We start from the raw sequence: 23,887 nt of genomic DNA on the forward strand, positions 1-23,887 counted from the left end.
ATAAAACGGTCATAAAACGAGGGCAAATCTGTAAAATACACTCCCCAACGGCCTTAATGGCATTTTTGTAATTTTTTTTATTTTTTTGAATTTTTCCGCATTTCCAGCCGGAACAGTGAATTCCGGCCATTCCGGCCGGAATTCCGCCGGAAACCGGAATTCCGACCGGAATGACCGGAACGGACCGGAATTCCGGCCGGAACGGAAAATATGCCCATTCCGTTCCGGAATCCGGTCCGTTCCGGCCGGAACGGAACGGAATTTATATCTATGTTCTCCACTCTTCTTCTCCACTCTTTTTCTCTAACAATCTGGTTCATCGTGAATCCTCTTCAATCTGTTTCTTCTATTAACTCATCCTGTTTGTTTCTCGTGTTTTCTCACCCTGTCAAGATTGAACTTTCTCATGCTCATGGAATGGTCAAATCCTTCCCATCTTTCATATACAGAGACTAATTGATTGTTCGAAGCCTAGATTTTTCTCTCGATAAACTCTTAAACGTAGACCCCGTACAAGGAAAGACACCAATGTAGTGTCCAAAATTAGTGAATATTCCCTTGTAAAATACTTAATCAAGCAACAATATAATATCTCATCATGATTGCATAATATTGTTTGGGCGATGATAATTTCAACCCCTCGCCCACTCGCCCCCCGCCGCAGTACGCATTCGCCCCCCTGTTAACGTGATTTGACTTCAAAAAGAGTTAAGCCCACTGTTCGCGTTATAAGGGGGCAAATATGTACTACAGAGGGGGTGAAAATATCATCTCCCTATTTTTTTGCAAATTTAATACCTTAGAAGTTGATACTTACCTCCTCATAAAATAAACAATACTTGATTGAGATAAGATTTGGTCTTCACAAATTTAATCAGATCCATGACATTGCAAGTAAAACTTGGTGACTTATACCTGACTCCACAGTATTCCTAAAGCAAGAAACATATGCCTACCATGCATGAAATAACCCTTCTAAGAAATTAAATGCAATATGCGTAAAAAAATTACTAACACAAGTTATAACAGTACCTACAATAAATATGAGTATCTGCTTTACTATTTAAAAAGAAAAAAGAAAAAAAAAACAGTACCTGTAAGAAAATGAAACCAGCAAACCTGGGAAGAGAATGTCCCCAAATCCAATCATATCATACCCACCCCAAGGATCAAAGAAACGAGGAATTCTCAGAAGCATAGGAATGGCTTCCCCACCACTATTGTCACCACGGGCAACCTGTAAATGGAATTATCACATTTGTAAAATGGAATTTACTAGATGTTTAAGGTTAATATTTTGAATTTCTTGGATATTGATTTGATCAAAGGAAACAAAGTGTGGTTAAAAAGATCTACAATGATGAAAGCAAACATAAAGTTAAACTTGCATCCCTAGCATCTTCACAAAGAGTAAATTACTCAAATATGAAGCAAAAGAGTCTTCCTGTATGCCTACGATCTTAAAACATCACATATATAGCATAAAATCATGAGTATTTTATTGCTTTAGAGTATAACTAGTTCTTCCAATATTTTATGGGTACTAAAAATCCCAACTGTATGGTTAATTAGTTCATAATTATTTTTATCAAATATGAAAAAAATCAACTAGATCTGCTTGGAATGTGGTTTGTAGTAAGCTGTCACAAAAAATCTGGCCAAATTTTATATGGACGGACTTGCCAGCGAAGGTAAGCTACTTTCTCTAGAGAATCTTTGTAAGACCAATTCATGTGGACAGTAGGATTAAGAATATATTTATTCTATTATGTACAAATTCATCAGTTAAGAGGAAGAAAAGGAAAATGCTTTGATCATTTGTTTGCTGGGAGTGATTTAGAAAGAAATCTATGGAGTCATTTTGCTAGTATGTTAAATGTCCCTATTATTCAAAATCAACCAATCGCCGCAAGGCTCCTTCAATGGTTTGAGCTATCAAAAAAGGAGAAAAAAATCGACGTTTGGCTTCTTACTGAAGGTTATTCCATCCTTTTATCAGCTAAGAAATTTGGAAGGAGAGATATAAGTGGGCATATAGAAGGTGCTTCTAAAACTTCCAATGTTATCACTAAAGCAATACAGTTGGGATCATTTTGGGTAATCTTATCTTTGCTTTTTATCATTTTTATGTAGTACTTGAAGGCTAAATTAATAGCCATTTTAGATGGTCTTAGATATTCTAAAACCTTGGGTTTCGCTGAGATTTGGATTGAAGGTGACAATAAGTTTTGATTGAGATGATCAATGCCAATAAGGAGCCTACATGGTCTATAAGTTATTACTAATAGAATTTAAAGGATCCTGTTAAGAGAGAGATTTGAGAATGAAATATTGTGTGTTAGCCTCCTTGCCCTAACACATACATATATATTTATTATGAAAAGAATATGAAAAGACTATAATGCCCTTAGGCTACATAAGCTTATTCTAACACTCCCCCTCAAGCTGGAGTATGAATGTCATACATGCCCAGCTTGTTACATAAATCACTCAATCGAACTCCATTCAACGGCTTGGTAAACATGTTTGCAATCTGATCATTCGTTCGAGTGAACTCGGTTTGAATTTGGCCTGTCTGAATCCTGTGACGAATAAAGTAACAATCCACTTCTATATGCTTAGTTCGTTCGTGAAATACCGGATTCATAGCTATGGTGAATGGCTGACTTGTTGTCACAGTAGAGGGATGCAGGTGAGGAGTATGAGAATCCAATCTCTGACATAAACGACCGTAGCCAAATTAATTCACAGCTTGTGTAAGCCCTGTATTCCGCTTCTACACTAGATCGTGACATAACGGCCTGCTTCTTACTCTTCCAAGATACTAGATTTTCACCTATGAAGGTACAATAGCCATTAGTAGATCGCCGGTCAGCAGGAGATCCGGCCCAGTCTGCATCAGAGTATCCCTCAATCCTCAAATGGTTATGCTTCCTGAAGAGAAGACCTTTCCCGGAAGCTTTCTTTAGATACTTCACTATCTGAATCACAGCTGACCAATGTGATGTCATAGGCGCACTCATATACTGGCTAACCACACCAACAGCATATGCAATGTCCGGACGAGTGACTGTGAGATAGATCAACCGTCCTACTAACCGTCTGTATCAACCAGGATCTTCTAGTGGCTCCCCCTAATCAGGTGAAAGCTTGGCATTCGGATTCATAGGAGTATGTGCAGGTTTTGCCCCCAGAAGACCTGTTTCTTCCAAAATATCAAGAGCATACTTCCTTTGGGACAAAGATAGCTCCCTTTGTGAATGTGCCACAAAGGTCTTTTGTGCTGAATTCATTCTGAAGGAAATCTTTGAGGCGTTATATTCCTGCTTTGTCATTCCCTGTAATAACAATATCATCAACATATACAACCAGGAGAATCAAATCATCCTTGCTTCGAGAGCTGAACACAGAATGGTCTACAGCACATTGTTTCATTCCAAATCGTAGGATGGCCTCACTGAATCTCCCAAACCAAGCACGGGGAGACTGTTTAAGACCATAAATCGTCTTTCTAAACTTACAGACGGTATGCTGCAACTCCCCCTGAGCAACAAACCCTAGTGGTTGCTCCATAAAAACCTCCTCCTGCAAATCACCATGGAGGAACGCATTCTTGATATCCAACTGATATAGTGGCCAAGACTGATTCACGGCCAAAGAAATCAATACACGGATGGATGGAATCTTTGCCACTGGAGAGAATGTCTCAACATAATCAATCCCATAAGTCTGAGTAAAGCCCTTGGCAACAAGACGGGCTTTTAACCTCTCAACAGAGCCATCAGGTAGGTATTTGACGGTGAACACCCACTTACATCCGACTACTTGAGCACTAGGAGGAAGGGAAGCCAACTGCCATGTCTAGTTTTTGGCCAAAGCATCCCTCTCAGCCTCCATAGCTGCTCGCCATCCCGAATCAAGCATAGCCTCTTGAGCAGAGCGGGGAATAGAAACCGATGACAAAGATGATATAAATGCGGTATACGAAGGAGATAACCGAGCATAACTTACCGCATCAAAAATAGGGTGATGAGTGGTACGAGAACGAGTACGGCTCGCAATGGGGGCATCAAGAGATTCATCAACCTGAGTAGCATCATCAGAGAATGAGGGTAAAGGACCCGCTTGCTGAGAAGAGATGGCAGGGCATAAAGACTCAACTGAAGTAGTAAAACACTTGCGAGTATATAGCTGGAAGGGACGCTAAACCGGATCCGGTAGCAAACTGGGAACCGGAACGGGCAATGGCAACGGAGGAGGAGATACCGGTAAAGAAGAGGAAGTAGGAAAGTAGGGAGTATCCTCAAAAAAGGAGACATCAGCACTGATAAATTTGCGGCGAAGCTGAGGACTGTAGCATCGATAACCCTTCTGGGTTCGTGAATAACCCAGGAAAACACACTTGATTGCCCTTGGGGCCAATTTATCAAGTCCTGGGGTGAGATCCTGAACAAAGCAAACACACCCAAACACCTTGGGAGGTAACGGAAACGGATCCCAGAAGGGTGTAACACCGAAAAAGGGGACCGATTGCTAAGAACTGAAGATGGTAGACGATTAGCCAGAAAGCAGGCTGTAAGCATAGCATCAGCCCAAAAAGATTTGGGAACATGCATCTGATACAGAATGGTGCGAGCTATATCTACAAGATACTGTATTTTCCACTCAGCAACACCATTCTTTTGTGAAGTGTGGGCACAAGACGAATGATGAATAATTCAACGACTAAAAAGAAACTCCTGAGAACCATGCCGATCAGAAAAATACTCACAGGCATTATCAGTACGTAAACATTTAAGGGAACATGAGTATTGATTTGTAATTTCAGCATAAAATAAACAAAATGTAGAAAACACCTCAACATGATCCTTTATTATATAAAGCTAGGTCATCTTGGAAAAATCATGAACAAAAATAACAAAGTACTTCCCACCAAACATAGAAGGAGTACGACATGGACCCCAAACATCAGAATGCACTAACTCAAAAGGACTACTGACACGACTAACAGAACGAGACGGGTAGGAAACACGATGGTGTTTTCCATACTGACAGGACTCACAATGAAATGGACTAATAACACCAGAAACAACTGAAGAACGCTGCAGACGCTCAGGAGAAGGATGACCGAGCCGGCAGTGCCACATAAAGAAATCTGCTGAGGTATTAAACGTCGTGGGAGTGATAGCATCATCCAGGTAGTATAGGCCATCTGTCTCATGCCCCGAGCCAATCGTCTTCCCGGTCGCAAGGTTCTGAAAAACACAATAAGACAGAAAGAATGTTACTGAACAATTAAGGCGATTAGTAAGCTGACTAACAGAAAGAAGATTGCAGGGAAAAGTAGAAACACATAATACAGAGGATAATGATAAGTGGGATGTGGCTGTAACAGTCCCAGTGCCTGAAATAGGACATCGAGTCCCATTGGCCAAGGTGACCATCTTAGTAGCAACCCATCTTGCTCCCTTAGCCACTCCGCTTCCTAGCTTATTGATTATGGTGCCTCTCATCGTATGACCAGTAACAATACACTTCTTAGTTCCTTTACTTCTTGTGCGATTAGTAAGCTGACTAACAGAAAGAAGATTGCAGGGAAAAGTAGAAACACAGAGTACAGAGGATAAGGATAAGTGGGATGTGGCTGTAACAGTCCCAGTGCCTGAAATAGGACATCGAGTCCCATTGGCCAAGGTAACCATCTTAGTAGGAGCACAAGAAGTAAAGGAACTAAGAAGTGTATTGTTACTGGTCATACGATGAGAGGCACCATAATCAATAAGCCAGGAAGCGGAGTGGCTAAGGGAGCAAGATGGGTTGCTACCTTCTGTGCAAGTTGAGCAGCCGGCTGTTTCCCTTTCTCTTGTAGGCGCAAAAGTGACTCATACTCAGTCCGAGAGACGAGCATGGTGTCTGAGGGAGCAGGAGTAGGTGCAGCAGGTGTCTCAGAAGCGAAGTGGGCAGCTCGAGCGGGACGCAGCTCGGGATGGAGATCGTAACAGAAATCAATAGTGTGACCCTCCATGTCACAATGACTGCAATAACGTGAGCCACCACCCCCATAAGTACGGCCTCCCCCTGAATCTCGGCCAAAGCCACGGCCCTGTCCACGACGACTGCGACCACGACCCCTAGCACGAGTGCCCCGAAAGGAACCAGACTGGGCAGCAAAGGCGGACTGGTCACCAACAACAGAAATAGCCGGATCGAGACGTAGAGCGCATTGAACGCGAGAAAAGATATCATCCAAAGATGGGAGCGTGCCTAACCCAAGGATCTGCTGCTAAAGAGGGACAAACTCAGGCCCTAAGCCATCCAAAAACCGAGTAGTACGGAGCTCATTCTTCTGTTGAGCCAAGACTTTAAGGTCGGTGGACGGGGGATGATAAATATCAATCTGCTCACAAAGACCAACAAAATCCGAATAGTACTCAGCGACAGTCTTATCTCCACGCGAGATACGAAAGAAGTCACTGTAAACATCAGTAATCCACGTGAGATTGTTGCTGCCGGAATAGAGTGTCTCAGCACGCAACCAAACTGCCCGTGATGTATCCAGAAATAGCATGTGGCTCGCAATCTTTGGTTTCATACTCTGACAGAGAAGAGACTGAAGTTGGGCATCCTCCTGACTCCACTTATCATACCCAGCATCTTTCGGATCCGGAGGATCCGTCGTGATGAAATGTAACTTGCCCTGACCTCGCAAATAGAGGTGAACAGAACGACTCCAGGCAGGGTAATTAGCACCATCCAATTTAATGGATGTCATAGAGGTCACCGACACCGGAAATGAACCTAAGGAAGAAGCTGATGGCAAGGCCATAATAAACAGAAAGGGCAGCCAAATATAGGCAAGCAAATCACCACGAAAAATAAACAATCAGAAGGAAAAACCACAAACATCCGCCGGAAGGACCCCGAAAAAACAAGCACGAAGCCTCATACGTGTGGAACTACAACGAAACATAGAGACAAAGCTTAAGTCACGAAGTAGGAAGCAAAGAAAAATATAACAAAGCGGAGCCGCGACCAAAAAGGTGAGAAATGTAACGGGAAGATTTAGGGCATGAACACCCGACGGCTAGAAGAGAAGAACACTATCCTTATAAGTCAAAGAAGATGGATAAAGATGTTACAAAAGAAGAAGGGAGAACGCACAAGGGGGGCAAATAGGGAAGAGTAGGGTTTTCCATGGGGGCAACCAGGGAAGAGTTGGGTTTGTCCAGGAGGGCAAAATAGGGAAAGTTGGGTTTCCAGGGGGTGCGCAGGGGGGCGCAAACAGGGAAAGTTGGGTTTTCCAGGGGGCGCGCAGGGGGGCAAATAGGGAAAATTGGGCTTCCCAGGGGCGCAACCAGTGAAGAGTTGGGTTTTCCAGGAGGGCAAACAGGGAACGTTGGGTTTCCCAGGGGGCGCCCAGGGGGGGCAACCAGTGAAGATGGAGGAAGAAAGAGAAAAAAGAAGAAGAAGAAGTTAGGGCATGGGCTTCAATGGAAGAAGAAGTTAGGGCATGGGTCAATGGAGGAAGACAAGAGGTCTTCAATGGAGGTCCCTAGGGCATCGAGAAACCCTAGGGCTCTGATACTATGTTAAGAGAGAGATTTGAGAATGAAATATTGTGTTAGCCTCCTTGCCCTAACACACATATATATTTATTATGAAAAGAATATGAAAAGACTATAATGCCCTTAGGCTACATAAGCTTATTCTAACAAATCCCATTGCTGAGAGCCTGAGATCAAGCCAAAGTTTACCCACCAATATAGAGAAGGCAACCAAGTAGCGGATTCAGTTGCTAATCTAGCCTGTGATATGAAAAGTAATCAAATCTTTTGGGAATGGAAAGATCTCCCTAGTCCAGGAAGGGGGACTTTAAGGTGAGATGTATTGGGAAATCCTAATATTCGCTCAAAGTGATTTCTTTCTTGTTTTTTGGGTTTTGAGGCAAGGAGGCATGTCCTCTTGTATCTTTTTTTTTTTTTTTGAAAGATGACATATTTTATTGATATTAAAATACAATATGGGACCAGGAGTCCCATCCAATTACATGAGATGATTAAAAACCAGGCCGGGCATACCCAAAACCCGATATAAAAAATAAAAATAAGCAATTACAGATACATGTCTTTTCCTTCCCTACTTCCTACCAGTGACAACCTATCTTGTATAGCTCGAAATGCGACCTTCTGCCTCTTGAAACCTCTCCTTAACCCATACCCTCTTAAAACAGATAATCATATCAAGAACTCAGATTCTGAAGCTCCAAAGTAATCACCACCAAGGTTGCCACCGCGGGAATCGAAAGCGGTAATCAAAGGCTCCGGGGATGGTTGGGAGCGAGAATCGTGGGTTTGCCGGAGAGTCGCCGGGGATTCGTCTGGGATTCGCTGGAGATTTGCTGGGGAGTCGGGATTCGCCGGGGATTCGCCGGGAATCGCCAGGGAATCACGGTTCTAAAAATTGGGAATCGGGATTCCCATAAATTGGGAATCGGGGTTCCGACGAATCCGAACCCCGATTCCCAATTTTCGGGGATTCAAACCGATTCCCGAATCGGATCCGCGTTCCGAGGAATCGAGATTCCCCAGGGAACGAATCCAGCTTCCTTGATCACCACACCCCAGAAGATAAAGTAGTAGATCAAGAGCATCCAGATTAAGAAAAGTTTAAGCGAAAGACATACTCTCTCAAGCCAAAACCTTTGAAGTTGCAGTTCCTCTGGATATAGATCGAATACATTCTCTTTGCTATGTAACCATGACACTCATCCCACTATAATAAAAAACTATAACCATTCTCCCCAATTATTCCCCGTACTTACACATCTAAAAAATCTACTAGGTAACTTAGAAGAACTCTTCTCAATCAGCTATGGCAAGGCCCTGAAGCAGTCTCCCCTAAACAACAAAAATTCTAAAGTCCTAAACTCACACCAAGTGAAATTCCAAGGGTGGTCCCGAGTACGGCAACTTATGAAGAGTGCGAAATTAGGTTGATAACAAGTTTTAATTCTTTTGAAAACTCAAACCCAATTTTAGAAATTAAGAGATCAACAATAAAATTCAAGTACGCAAGTTAAATCTACAGTGCAAATGCAAAATAAAGAGCAAGAGTAAGAGAGATAGCACCCGAGATTTAAAGTGGTTCGGTCCTCCAAACGTGAGGCCTACTCCACTCCACCAACCAAACCCGTTGATGGCTTCACTATGTGATCTTCTTAACTTCGACGAAGATCGGTGCCGATTACAAATTCCAACCGCCTTTAACCTTGGTGGCGATCTTCACCACGGAGAGTGGGCTACGCTTTTCCGAACACTCGCCCAATACAAGTTCTTGAAAAGAAAGAAAGAACAAAAAACAATCCCTCACAAGGGTTTACAAGATGGTAGAAGATGTACAAATTGAGCCTATGATCCAAATCCTAATCTTTAGATGATGAGAGGCATACACAAGTTTGATTCACTCTATGGATGTTCAAGAAGGTTTTTAGAGTGTTAGGATTGATGGTCTTGAAGTTTAGAATGCCCATATATATAGGAAAACCAAAATATGACCGTTCAATGGCATTGTGGTAATTCCAGCAAAATTCCCAACGGCTCAAAATATGACCGTTATAGTGTTCTCGGAGTTCCGAGAATATTTCTCGGAGTTCCGAGAAAAAATCTCGAAGTTCCAGGAATACTAACAGAAGATGAAAAAAAGTCTACTGGACCATTTCTCGGAGTTCCGAGAATATTTCTCGGAGTTCCGAGAATTTCTCTCGGAGTTCCGAGAAGCCTATGAAGAGCAGATTTTCACTTCATGTTTTTGGGCTTCCAACTTAACACCAAGTTGGGATTGCTATGAGAAGCAATGATGTCTTTAAGCAATTATGATCTACAACTTAGACAATCAAACACATTAGTGATCATAAATCACTTGTGTATTGGAATCATCAAAATAAGATGGGAATTGCCAAGGTGGGAACCATTGGGCTTACACCAAGTGACTGTGAAAGATCTAGTGTGGAGAGGGAGCTCATTGCTTATCAAAAAAACCCCTTCCCAGCCTTCTTTTTAGCCTCTGTCTCTCTCTCTTTCCTTTTTTTCTTCCAAGTCTCTTGCCGGCGGCCCTAATAGCAAATCATAGCCCGAACATTTCTTTAGTCGCCCCCAATAGCAAATCATCAAACTCTTGTATCTTTTTCTAAATATCGAAAAAATTTAATATAAATAAATCAACACTGTTGAACAACTTTGAATGGAACTTCTGCTGTAACACTAATGTAGTTCAGTTTGAGAAGTCCAGTAGTAATAAATATCTCTATCAAAAAACTTAGAAAAATGAGAAAATAAAAATACATAAAATGGGATGTAATGTACATGCTGTCGTGTTTTGACAATGGCACTCGTCTCTTCATTTGCATTCTATTAGGAAATCAAATTTTTTACCGAGACATATGTAATTGAGAGTAATATTGGATGTTATATAATCGTATTTCTTCAATTTTAATTCTCCTAGTTTTTAATAGAATTTAAAACCATTTAGTGACTGAGAAACACATTGAGTGAATGAATGAAAAATATGAATCCTACCGAAAATTTCACCTAGACTTTGAACGGTTGGGACCCAAAATTTCACCTGCTTCTGGGTTTGGTTAACCACCCCCATGCATCTGCAAAATATGGCAAGAAACATGCAACGTTTTAAATTTCAGTTTCGATTTCAGTCCTCACCTTAGTTATAAATTTCGTTTAGTTCGCCATTACGTTTTGGCGACTGGAATGGTACAATTTAGTCATTTTTTGTTCTGATTTTGGTCGAAACTTTTCGTTCCGCTACGATGAGGGAAATTTTTTTAATAATTAAAAATATGAAAAAAAAATCAGAAATTGTTTAAAAAATATAAGAAACAACTAAATGAACCAAATAGGTAAAAGATCCAATATTTACTTAAAAGGAAAATCAATATAAGCTAAAATGCCTACTTTAACCAGTGTGTTGATCAGTGCCCGGCAATACGAAAAAAACTTTAGAGACCAAATTATTAGATTTTTTTTCTGGACTTTTGGGATTTAATAATGTTTGGACATGATAGAATTTATGAATTTTTAAAATTGGAAAAATACCCCACCGTTTGGAAGTTAAGATTTTGAACCGACCCTTTTTTACGAATTTTGTACTAGAATTGGAGAGATGACCTTTTATCATTTTAGATTTGGGTCTTGAAACTATTTTTAATAGATCCAAATGGGGGGTATTCCATTATTTACATGTAAACCGTAAGTACTTGAATGACTTTACATGTAAATACTAAGAATAGAAAAGAAGAAGAGAAGAGGACCAAGAAGATATAAGGAGAGTAGAACAAAAACAACTAAATGGACAAATTTTGGACGAAATGGGGAATTCGCCCATTTCGTCTGAAATTTTGGACTTTGGTCAAATATCGCTAGAAATGGAAGAAACGGACCAAAATCTGGAACGAAATGGAAAGTATACCCATTTCGTTCCAGATTTCGGTCCGAAACAAAAAAATTTGCCCATTTCGGGCGAAACGAAACGAATTTTACAACTAAGGTCCTCACAGAAACGAAAATGTTTTGGTTGAATTTTGAAATTTTAGTGGAAATCCTATAAAATCATAGAAATCTAGGGAAGCATATGCAAAAATATATAATTTCTGGATGAAACTTAAGGAAATGCTAGAATAAGCACAGGTACACAGTTATACACCATCGCATAAACAAGACAGTCATCCATAATGGTTTAATAGCATCGAACACTTAGTGACATGTGTTGTCATGTATGTTTGATAATTCAGTACATGTCATAGTTCACCGGAAATTCATATAAATATTTATACATAATACATACACCTCATTTTACATAAAATTAATATAAATATAATTATGAAAAACATACTGATATAGTATAAGAGAAATACAAAGATGATTTTGACTACAGTACGCATTTTCATTTCACTATCGTTTCAGTGGGGATGAAATGGAAACGTTTTGGTTGTTTCGTATCAGTTTTCGTGGAAATTTAAAACCATGGAGAAATCGGACCACAAGATTATAGAAAATAGACTTGCATGGCCAACATTGCAAGACTGTGACAACACAGGCTAAGACTATGATTCGTGAATGCAATATCAATAATTTTATTCGGAATCTTATCAACATTAACAAGCAGTGCACAATATAATGTTACCTTTGGTTAATGGATTAAGTTTTATGATGACTCATATACGACCAAAGCTTTGGGTCTGAAATCTAGGGTATTGTAGACAATTTCAGGCATCAACGCTAGGCCCTAGTAAATGCGGCTCATCAAATAATGAGAAAGACTGAGGGGAGGAACAGTCTATCAGTTATCATCAATTAATGTAATTGTAAAAGCACTATTAAGGTACATAATACTTGAGATAAGTACGGATAAGCAAACAATGACACCAAGTTATATTTCCGAAACAATGTCTGCTTGATTAAAAATAATTATTGGTGGATTTCTTAAGAAAAAAGGCATTGTGAAACGGAAGTCGGCCCATATGAATTGGAACTTGTCCAAACAAATCATTAATTGCAGTCGGTTGTAGCATCACGCACAATTGTAGCAACACGGGGAAAAATTAGGATAGTGTTTCATGCTTTCACTATATTAAAACCTTATCTTTTGGCATAGTTAAAGTCAGATGAATTTTCATATGCTATATATCTAAGATATTTAGTAAATTATGAACAACATAATTGACGTTTTTATGCCAATGATACATTTGAAACCCTGGGAATTTTGTATATATTCAATTGTGCCTAAGCTAGGCTAAAAACTAAATTGTAATTCCATTCTGATGGGTGTTTGGTTTTCTTCTGGAATGGAACATTTCTATGTTCTTCCTATTTTGGAAAATATACCATAAAAGTTTCAAGTTACAAGTTTTAAAATTGGAACAAAAAATATAAAAAGCTGAGAAGAACAATAGGAAAACATAACTACATATTTTATTAAACCTACCATTTATTAATATCATGTTAACTGCCAAAGTCACATTGAATGTGACATGAGTAAGAGAAGGGATTTAGAGACAGAGATTGAGGAAGAGATAAAAGAGATATGAGAAAGGACAAGGAAAAAGAGGACGTGAGGTCAAGAAAACATGAGAAGTTAACAAAATATTTGGACCCTCGACTATTTACACCAAAAGACATAAGTGTGACTCAAGTATGAAGCTAAAAGAGCACCCCTCTAGTTAGTGAAATTACAAATAAGTGGAAAAATAGTAAAATGACTAGTTTAACCTAAAATATTAAAAAATCTTTAGTATTGTCCATAGTTGCCATGATTAGGAAACGGATTCGGGAAGCGAAACCGGAAACGCAAGAAAAAAATAGAGGGGAAACAAGAAATGGGAAAGCAATAAAAAATCGTACGAGAAACGTCTCATGAAACACATTAGAAAAGTTTCAGAAACGATAGAGAAACGTTAATGAAAACACAAGTGAAAAACAAGGAAACATGAAAATATATGATTATTTAGATTTAAATTTTGTTAAGCACAATTTTTATTTGGATATTTCTTACTTTTAGTTTTTATCACAGTATATGCTGTTGTTTTCCTTTTCAATATCTATTCCACAATTTTTTTTGTGCTTTTTTTTAAAATGAATTTTGTAAGTTTCACACATATTTCCCACACGTTTCACATAAATTTTCTACAGGTTTCCCATATGTTTCTCACGTGTTTCATATAAGTTTCTTATGTGTTTCTCATGCATTTCTGAAACGAGTTTCCCAGCCTTCTGAAACGCATTTTAGGGGAAACAAGTTTCCCTCCTGCCCAAAGAGTTTCCTGCTACTATGGTTGTCTACACTCCCTCTCAATGTGGTGCACGAGATCAAAGAGAATCAGCATGACAACAAGAAAATCATGACGAGTACAAAGCATGCCTTTAGTGAACAAGTCCTCCAGTTGATATTGTAATGGAACATAAGTGATCAGCCCATGGGAGAAATATTGATGGATGACACTCCACCTCAATGTGTTCGATCTGCTCACAGAAAGCCGGATTGACAGCAATATATAAAGCACTCTTGTCATTGGCATAGGGAGGTGTGGGATCGGTATAATGTACACTAAGATTGGAAAGTACGGTGCATACCCGGACAATATCACTGGATGTAGAATACGTAGAAGGGTACCCGGCTTCTGCAAATGATCTTGACACATCTTGTTTATTACATTTCCATGAGATCAAGGCGTCACACAGAAACACACCACCCAGTAATTGGGCCATGAGTAGCTAGGCAACCAGCCCAATCATCATAATTTGCAGTCAAATCTCGATGGAAAACGCAGAGCACGATCCAGTCCCTTGTAAGTATAGTATGATGCAATCATTTGTAGAAAGCTAGCGTAAAACCAGATCTAAAGTTGATGTGACGAAGAAAGAGGGAAAATAGATGAAGACCACCCACGCGAGAAGGGCTGCACAAAAAACCGGCCAAACCTATAAACCGAACCGAATCGGGCCTTTCGGTTTGGTTCGGTTCTCTAGGCATTGGTTTGGTCACGGTTAAGACTTTTACCGAACTGATGGGATCGGTTCGGTGCGTTATTTATCTTTTATACTTTAACACTCCCCCGCACGTGTGGCCCACTTGGCAAACATGTGGCACATGTGGTCCCACTTTGGGCCGACCATCGCATGTGGATTTTTTGCTATCCAGGAGGTTTGAACTCGAGACCTTTGGCTCTGATACCATGTTAACTAACCAACTTCTCCAAAAGCTTAAGCTATTGGAGAAAGGCGTTATTTATCTTTTATACTTTAACAAGTTTTAATCCGAAAATGAACCGAACTGAACCAAACTGATGGCAATTTCAATTAATGCCAATTTGTGTAGTTCTCGATTCTAACACATATATAATTATTTTACTTTTTTGTAGGCGTAGCTACGGATTTTGAAGTTGTCGATCTTGACTCTTGAGTTACTTGACTCATGGTAAATAATTATTTTCTTGTAAGATTTGAAGAGAAAGGGTGTAAGATTTGATTCAAGATAAATAATTAATTGTAACTTAACTCTAACGTTTATTTTTTAGAAAATATCTATGGATTTGAGGAAAAATGATTGAAATTGATGGCTGGATTGAGTTACTTTATTTGTATTAAACTTATTTATGACTATGTATTTGTGTCGATGACTTGATTTGGATATGTTCTAAAGTTGATGGCTGGATTGATGACTGATTTGGATAGATAAACCTTTTTCTGGATAGATAATCTTATTTAACTACTTGATTTGGATCTGTATTAAAGCTGAACAAAAAACCGGATAAACCGTGAACTGAACCAAACTAGTCAAAATCGGTTCGGTTTGCTTCGGTTATACCCCCCATTAGTTCGGTTACGGTTTGGATTTTCTCCATAACGATGGATTTCGAAAATGAGCTTACATTGGTATTTATACAATGATATGACCAAAATACCCCTACGTGATAATTCTAGCACTCCCAGTCAAGCTGAAATTTTCATTTCAACATTTTCAGCTTGCTAATCAAAGCTATGATGCTCGTAACAACTGAGTCCTTTTGCGAATACGCCTGCAAGCTGATTTTGACTATACACATGCAAAGGAAGCACTCCACCATTCTTGAATTTTTCTCAAACATAATGGTTAGTCAATCTCTATGTATTCGGCTCTAGCATGGAACACATGATTTGGAGACATCTTGATTGCACTTTGATTGTCACACAGGAGAGGATTTACATTCTACTTCAAAAGAAGTTCTTGTAGGAAATGCCGTATCCATATAAGTTCAGTTTCATTTTGATGCCATGTCCCGATATTCGGCTTCTGTAGCAGACTGCTACCCTTCACTGCTTGTTACTACTACATGGAAGGGTAAAACTCATGGCAAAACTCAGCCAACAGCATAGCACAGCTCAAGGCAAAGCACTCACCGCGCTAAGCAAGGAAAGGCATGGAGTTATTTTTCACTAATTGGGAACCAAGGGCTCAAGATATTTGGGATTTTCCAAAAAGTTAAGTATAAAAGACACGTCCAAAGCAATTACCTTGTATTGTTCATCTTCCATCAGCTTAATTCCTTTTTCCAAACAGATGGAAATGAAATTCCCAAAGTGAAAATTTGCACCATCGAATTCAAAAAAGATAGAAACACAAGGAAGCCACACTGGTTTAGGGAGAAGGGAGAGAACGAAGAAAAAATACAAATTACTGTATCTTAAAAAATACATATCCAACAAAAATCTAAAAAAATATATATCCAACAAAAAAAAATCAAAACACTTTTCAAACCACAGAACAACCAAAATCCAACAACCAATTCAGATTCCCAAGAACTCCCAAACCCTAGATCAAGATCCATATATCAATTTGGGAATCTCCTACGAATTTCACTCAAACTGATTTCCAAAAAAAACTCATGTAGGATCTTTTTTTGAAAGGTAAGTTGGCTTGAACCCACAACCTCATGGTTGGAACACAAAGTACCTTTCAATTGAGATAAGGTCTCAAGGCAACTTATGTAGAATCCAAAAGATAATATGCGTAATCTGAAATAGATATAGGTAAATACAAACTTCCATAAAATATCCTTGCAAATGGGACTTAAAAAAGTTTAGAATTCACATAATTTACACAACACGGACTGTAGGATCCCTATGGCTCTAATACCATGCCGAGGTCAAGTTGGATGCGACTTGAATAAAAGAGAGAGAGAGAGAGAGAGAGAGAGAGAGAGAGATAATAGAGAGAGAGAGAGGGAGGAAAGTGGAAGAGATGTGATGTAAATAAGTGTTCACAGAAGACCAACAAAGGTTTGAGGAGCCCATGATTTGTGTTAACCGACAAAGAAATTAGTCGATTCACATTTTGAACAATTGATCGATGGACTTAAAAGGTAATCAGCAGATCGTGTGGTCGATCGACGTAATGAAAAGAACCAAGAGACGTCAATTTAGTTACATTTTCTTATTTCAGTTATTTCCGCTTTGGACTTATCGTTATTGAAGTAGGTTTGCAAAACCATGTAAGCTCTATTATAAAAGCATGAACGGATTAGGGTTTACAAATGAGATTGCTTTTGAATATTGAATTTTATTCTTGCTCTGAATCAAAGTTGTAGAGAGACTACCAGCCCTCTTCTCTAGAGTTTTTTTGTTATTATTCTATGATTTTGTGGCTTGTGAGCTGGATTCGTATATCCAAACTCGTGTAATTACATCTATGCTGTGTCAAAAGGACAATGAGTCTGGGAAACGAAGAAAACCCTATGAAAGTGTGTCCGCTGCTATTTTTTTATTTTTTTTAAAGTTGACAATTTTATTAAGTAATGGTTGGGACAATTTGTCCCCGCCAATATACAAAAGCGGATAAATCCAAGTACACCATAGACAATAATTATAAATGTAACCCCAATACAAATTTCAACCAGCCGTGCGAACTAGATTTGTGTTAACTATGGTCTCCTCCTTTAGCACCCCTGCTTTGGCAAGAACATCCGCCTCCTCATTAGCTGTTCTTCTCCGATGTTCAATTCTTGGTTTCAAGACCTTTATAAGATCAAGCACTTCAGCTATTATATTTTGAAGGTGCCACGGTGTCCACTGCTATTTATGATAAGACTTAAAGTATAAATTAAGTACGATGTGACGATAGCGACTCTGGACTGAAATAAAAATAACATGACAGGGAAAAGGACTAAAATGGTTAATATACCCCCTATAAAATGTTACGAAGTCTCTCTTATTGTCCTTATTAACATCTATCTAAAATCAACATAACGTAAGTGTTACAAAGTATCTCTTATTGGCCATATTAACATCTATTTAAAATCTACATAATGTAAGTAGCATCTGTATAATCCATACAAGAGAGGTCTCTGTTGTTGCTAAACCCCCACGTTTGATTTGAGATGGTTTTTCAACTGTATAGGTGCTTGAGGGCATCTTAATTTTCTGGGAAAAAGGGTAAAAATGGAAAAAATAGAAAAAGTATTAACCGGAACAAACAAGAAGAAACGAAATAGCTGGAGCAGTCAGGAATATTCAGAATTGATTGAACACAAGTCGGTACATTTTGGTACAGTCTAGTTCCGATTTCCTTACGAAGTGGAACATTCAGAAACTTCTATCCAGAACAGAACAGAATTGACTACTAAGGTAACAGATATAAAATATGTTCTTTTGTAAAGAATCATATCGGATTGTAATCCATGGAAATTTAGGTGGAGCATATGTTCAACTACAAACAAAAGATGGAGAGACACCAATTGACTTCTTCAAATAAACACAGACAAGTATTTTATGGAAGGAGATGACCTCAAAACAATTTAATAGGCATTTAAAGACCAGAAAATGATTGAACATAGATGGAGACCGATTGCAAAAAATAATATTATCTTGAAAATCAAATAAGGTACATGAACAAAGTGGAGAATGTGAAAAAAGGAACAGAAAAAGGAAAGTTTTTTTTTTTTTTGAAACGGTAAGGGAAGGAGAAAAACAAAGAAAAGCAAAGTTTCATGTGAAAGAAATTAACAACTTCGAGGAAAGAAGGTAACTTAGGAAGAAAAAGATAAGACAAGTTTCACTGACTGCTTTGAGAATAGTACAATAGTTTCCCGACAAGCAACATTTTTTACTTTATAAAGATAAAAAACAACCACACCTAAATCACATAGCAAGATGTATTTTTAAACACTACTGACTAAAATGCCCAAACAATGAGGTTACCATATTCATATGTCAACAGTAGTATCCGAAACAAATATAACGAAGAGAAAAATAATAGCATAAAAAAAAGGAAATAACATAGCTCATATCCTAAAAGGTGTTATAGAGCCTAAAAAGGTGTTATAGAAACACAAAGAAATAGGTAGAGCTTACCGCAATCATGACACTTTCGTGGAATATAAGTGGCGAAATGAAGACCCAAAATATATCATAGAAGAATGCACAACTAAGAAGTACAGAAGCAACCTGCATAAGAAAAAAGTCATTACCTAGTGAAAAAACATGAACAGTAGAAAAATAAAAATTTAACCACTGTAATGCACCTTGATATTTGGCAAGCGAGCCATCTGCAAGACTGTAATCATCAAACACACACCCTGACAACATGTAAAACTGATATTATTGCGTCGAAAAATAATATAAATGGGAGAAATCTTAAGGGATTTGCACAATATTTTAAAAGTTTAAATTAAAAAATGAAACGAGAAGCAATAGTTTAAGATTATAAGATTTGGCAATTAAATGCAAATAGATTTAAGCTACCATTCCATAGATTCTATTCTAAAAGTTGATAAGCTAGATCATATAAATAATAGCAAACACAGGAACCAATTCTGTAATGTAAAAAGGAAATGTCCCCACATGCATTTTATCTTTATCTCAAACCAGCAACTTTTATAAATTATAAATAAAGAAATAAGGAGGTTGAAGAAAAGGGGAGAGGCATAGTTTTATTTCCGCAAAAATCGATACGAAATGACCAAAATTGGTCCATTTTCATCCCCATCAAAACACTACGGAAACCAAAATGCACGCAAGTGTATTAGTGGTATACTATACCAATACGTATTACATAATTCTATTTATATGAATTTCATGTGAAATAGGTGCGTGTATACATTATGAATACATGTGAAAGATGGTATGTACTGAATTATAGGATGCGCGACAGCGCGTCACTATGTGTTTGATGTTTTTAAACATTATGGGGGTGGGGTTTTTTGCTTATATGCTGGCTTTTGCGTGTTTATTTGTGTTTATTCTAGCATTTCATGATGTTTCATCTTAAATATCCATCATTTACATATGTTTCCATACGTTTCCATAATTTTACAGGATTTCCACTGAAATTTCCATCTGTAGTTGTGACAATTTAATCATTGTGCAAGGTGCTGAACTTGCCCTTGAAGATTTCCAATCGCTTAGTCGCTCACCTCTACCAAAGGTTTTTAACAAATACCTCTGCCCTGGGCTCTTCCGGTAGTCTGTTAATTTTATTGGAACCAATCTTAGCCAAACCTATGCCATGATGCCAACTAATGCAGTCCCAAAAAGGTTTTAAGCCGCTAAAACAATGTTGATGTCTTGGCTGTCTAAAAATTATGATTTGTTGTAATCTTCAATATAAATTTCTAGATTATGGATAATGATCCCAAAATCACACGTGGCACAAATCTAAGATTTAAGAGATTTGGCCAAGAATTTTCTAGAAAACAGAAAATAGTATTCAAATAATAGAGAAGAGACAGTAAAGATAACTTGCTAGAATGAGAAGTTGTTGATGTAATCCCCCAATCTAAATAAATTGTTTAATAAAAGGAGAGGACTCAAGGATAGATCTGATCCAACATAATTGAGACACAATAAGCGAAGAGCCTTAAAACCTTGACATAGGGTAGATCCCTAATTCACTAGGCAGTACCGCTGACGTCAATACCATCCCACCCCCATCTAGATCAGAGCTTAGACCAGAAACCATGGACTGATGGAGGCCATTTTTTTTTGCCAAGCTTTTTCCCTTGGGTATGGTTGTGACTTGAGACTGATTGCTTGGTTGTGGATTTGCAAGGGAGGTAGGCGAGATTTTGGATGGAGAAGAAGTTTCTTTTGGAATTATTAGTCACCGGTTTTTTTTTTTTTAAATTGTATTCAGAATCAGCGAGGAAATTTTAGTATGAACATGGCAGTAATAGCAGTAGTTGTTATAATTTGTCTGCATCCAGTTGGGCTACACTATAATCAATTATGGCTTGAGAGACCATGGTCTTCCGCTAGGGGTGTGCATTATTCAGTGTTAACCGAATAACCGAACCGAACCGAATGTTTTTGATCAGTTCGGTTCTGTTTCTTCAAATTTCGGTTCGGTTTTGGTTTAGGAAAAACACTAAAATCGGTTTTCGGTTTCGGTTACGGTTAGTGGCGAATTTAATACGGGTTAACCGAAGTAACCGAAATATCGCTTAAGCCTAATAACTTCGTTAATTTTTAAAGAGAAATGATGACCCCCTTTTTTTTACCTCGGACAGCCCCAACAGAAAATATTCACTTTACTCACGTATGCCGTAATCCATATAGGGTTGAACCCAATAAAAAAAGGACCGAAATTATAATGAAAAAACCCAATTCATCGATCGAGTCTAGAGTTTTCACTTTTCACTTCAGTTTTATTCTCTCTCTCTCTCTCTCTCTCTCTCTCTCTCTCTCTCTCTCTCTCTCTCTCTCTCTCTCTCTCTCATGACTCGAGTCACGCCTCTCCGCCTCACGAGACACGAATCTCCGCCTCTCCGCCTATCCGCGGCCTCCAGCCCTCCACCTCTCTGCCGATTGTCCTTGCTTGAAACCCACATCAATCTAAACCCTTGCTTGAAACCCACATCAACAGAAAAGAAACGTTAGCCCTTGCTTGAAAGTTGAAACCCACATCAATCTAAAGTCTAAACCCTTGCTTGAAACCCACATCAACAGAAATTTTCTGTTAGCCCTTGCATGAAACCCACATCAATCTAAACCCAAAACCGAACCATCTCCTCATTAGATCCAACCATTTTTCTCCTTTCTGTGTTTCTTTTATTCAAGGGTTTGCTAACACAAAGAATAACAGAGAGAGTGAGAAATTTGCAGAGAAATCTGCAGCCACTCACAACTCCGGGATCCTTCAAGGCTTCAATCCCTCGTTCCGTCATTCGATAGTTGTCACGTCTGAGGTTTTTCTCTCCCTCTCTTACCTCTGTATTTGTAATTTTGTATGTCATACATTTTTTTGGGTGGATTTATAGATCAAGAATGGCTTTGGGAGTTTGGGGTTTTTTTTACTGTTGTGATTTAGGGTTTTATTGTTTTGTTTTAGGGATTTAACCTCTCTTCTTTTTTAGTGAATGGCTATGGGGATTTAACCCTCTTCTTTTTACTATTGTGATTTAGGGGTTACACCCTAATTCGGTTATAACCGAACTAACCGAATAACCGAATGTTTATTTCGGTTCGATTAGTTTGGGTCCGGAGAAAATTCAGTTTCAGTTGTGGTTACTAATTTTAACTAACCGAAATTATTTCGGTTAGTAAAAAAATGCTTATTCGGTTTGGTTATAACCGAATAAGCAGCCCTATCTTCCGCCTTGATTGGCTTTTCGTCTGGATCTTTCTGCTCTGCTATCTAAATTGTTGGGAAGAGTGATCCAATAGGCGTGATGAAACTTTGGTGTCGATGGTAATAGGATAAGTTGGGAGACTATTTTGCAAAAGAAGGTGTGGTGTAAGAGCATGGTACTATGAAGCTCCCTTGGGTTGGCTCTGGTATTCTTCTCGCTACTGGTATAATGGAGAAAGACATGTCTTGATTATTTTATCTGGTTTCTGCTTTAAAGTTTCCTGGTCTAGGGTATGCCCTGACCAGCCTCTCTGATACTTCGTAATACAGGATGGGACTCCTGGTCCCCAATGTAACCTTAGTATCAATGAAAATATGTCATCTTTCAAAAAAAAATGTAGGCTATTTTGGAAGCATTTGTCAATATTTTATCTTGGATTTTTTAATGGTTAATTGGGGTGTATGTGGATATCTTCATTTTCTAGTTTGACGAAAATCCAGATATCAGACCTGGATCTTTTGATTAAATGTATCTTCTTCTTTTTTGAAAGGTATCTATATCAATCAATTTTTTGGGATAAATCCATGCTCTCCCATCGTTTTTTGAGTAGCAACAATATGGCAGTGATCTAACTGGATTTCGAGAAAGACCAAAGGTGCTGGACTGGTTTTCGAAGGGTATTCTCATCTTAGAAATGCCACATTTTTTTAGTTATTTTGCTGGAAGATTATGCTATCATTAAAAAAAATAGTCCAGGAGATCTTTAAAGATTGTGATTGCTTTACTGAATGCTGAATCAAGTCAGCAAATATATCTGGCAATTTTATTTGAAGGCTGTGTTGAAGATTCGAGTTTTATTACATATTCCGTTGGTTTGTGAAGTATGGTGTGTTCCCTATAGGGTGGGTTGTGTGGCACTTTTCACCTGATGGCTGATGAACTATTGTCTAATATGATCGGAGGGTCTTAAGACACAGGGGTTGAGTTCTCTAATAAAAAATCCCAGTTTACAGATCATTACTAGTTTCTTGGAGTAAATTCTTTTATATTGGTTTGTGGATGTAAAATTATTTGTTGGAGGCAAATAGAAGCTGAGGTCTATAAATGGCAGTATCAAGTATCTTAAACCTTATGATCCCCAATAATGCGACTGGAAGTCTAATAATTTTTTTTGAAAATTGACATATTTCATTAATATTAAAATAGCAATCGGGACCAGTAGTCCCATCCTGCGTTACAAAATATTAATGCGGACTGGGCAGACATGCCGGCACCAGTCCAAAAGATAAGCAAAGCATTGTCATTGGTTTATAATCATCCCTATATTTACACAAAAGAACTGAATTCTTTGCATCATCATCCACCCACCTATGTGAGATATGCCACCATTCACTAGCTAGCCCACAGCTTAGATCCATGAAAGCATCGACTGGCAAAGCTGAGAATGTAAATGGAATTGCCCCCTTTGAGTGCTACCCCTCCAAACTCCTGCCCCCAAAAGAACAACCTAGCTAAAACGACCAGACAAAACGGAGCAATAGAAAATCTCTGAGTTCACCGCAAACAGAAACTAAATTCTGGGTATGTAGCCTATCGACATTGTTCAGAAAAGTCCTACAGGAAGCATTTTCCAATCCTTAAGCCCGAAAATGGAAGCTTGGTAAACATGACATCTCCAGAAGCCAATAAGTCCACCCTAACCTATCATAAAGACAATCCAGTCTCGCTGGGTTGGAATCATTTTTCGTTATTTTCTACTAACTCCTCTCAAAGTCA

At 38.5% G+C, this 23,887-nt stretch overlaps 1 protein-coding gene across 2 annotated transcripts in view; it reads right to left on the reverse strand.

Annotated features, from left to right (window-relative positions):
• Window positions 1-23,887, reverse strand: part of SPPL3 (SIGNAL PEPTIDE PEPTIDASE-LIKE 3) — a 96,070-nt gene that overhangs the window by 18,832 nt on the left and 53,351 nt on the right. For both annotated transcript variants that reach the window (XM_077394331.1, XM_077394332.1), the window contains exons 9-11: window positions 19,067-19,120; window positions 18,897-18,989; window positions 1,095-1,237 (exon numbers count right to left, since the gene is read on the reverse strand). In XM_077394331.1, the coding sequence (XP_077250446.1) occupies window positions 1,095-1,237; window positions 18,897-18,989; window positions 19,067-19,120 (290 nt within the window). The remainder of the gene's footprint in view (window positions 1-1,094; window positions 1,238-18,896; window positions 18,990-19,066; window positions 19,121-23,887) is intronic.

This window comes from Tasmannia lanceolata, unplaced genomic scaffold (genome assembly GCF_043159265.1).
Source record: "Tasmannia lanceolata isolate RefF3 unplaced genomic scaffold, GAP_Taslan_0.1 ptg000013l, whole genome shotgun sequence".
In the NCBI taxonomy this organism is placed as follows: Eukaryota; Viridiplantae; Streptophyta; class Magnoliopsida; order Canellales; family Winteraceae; genus Tasmannia; species Tasmannia lanceolata.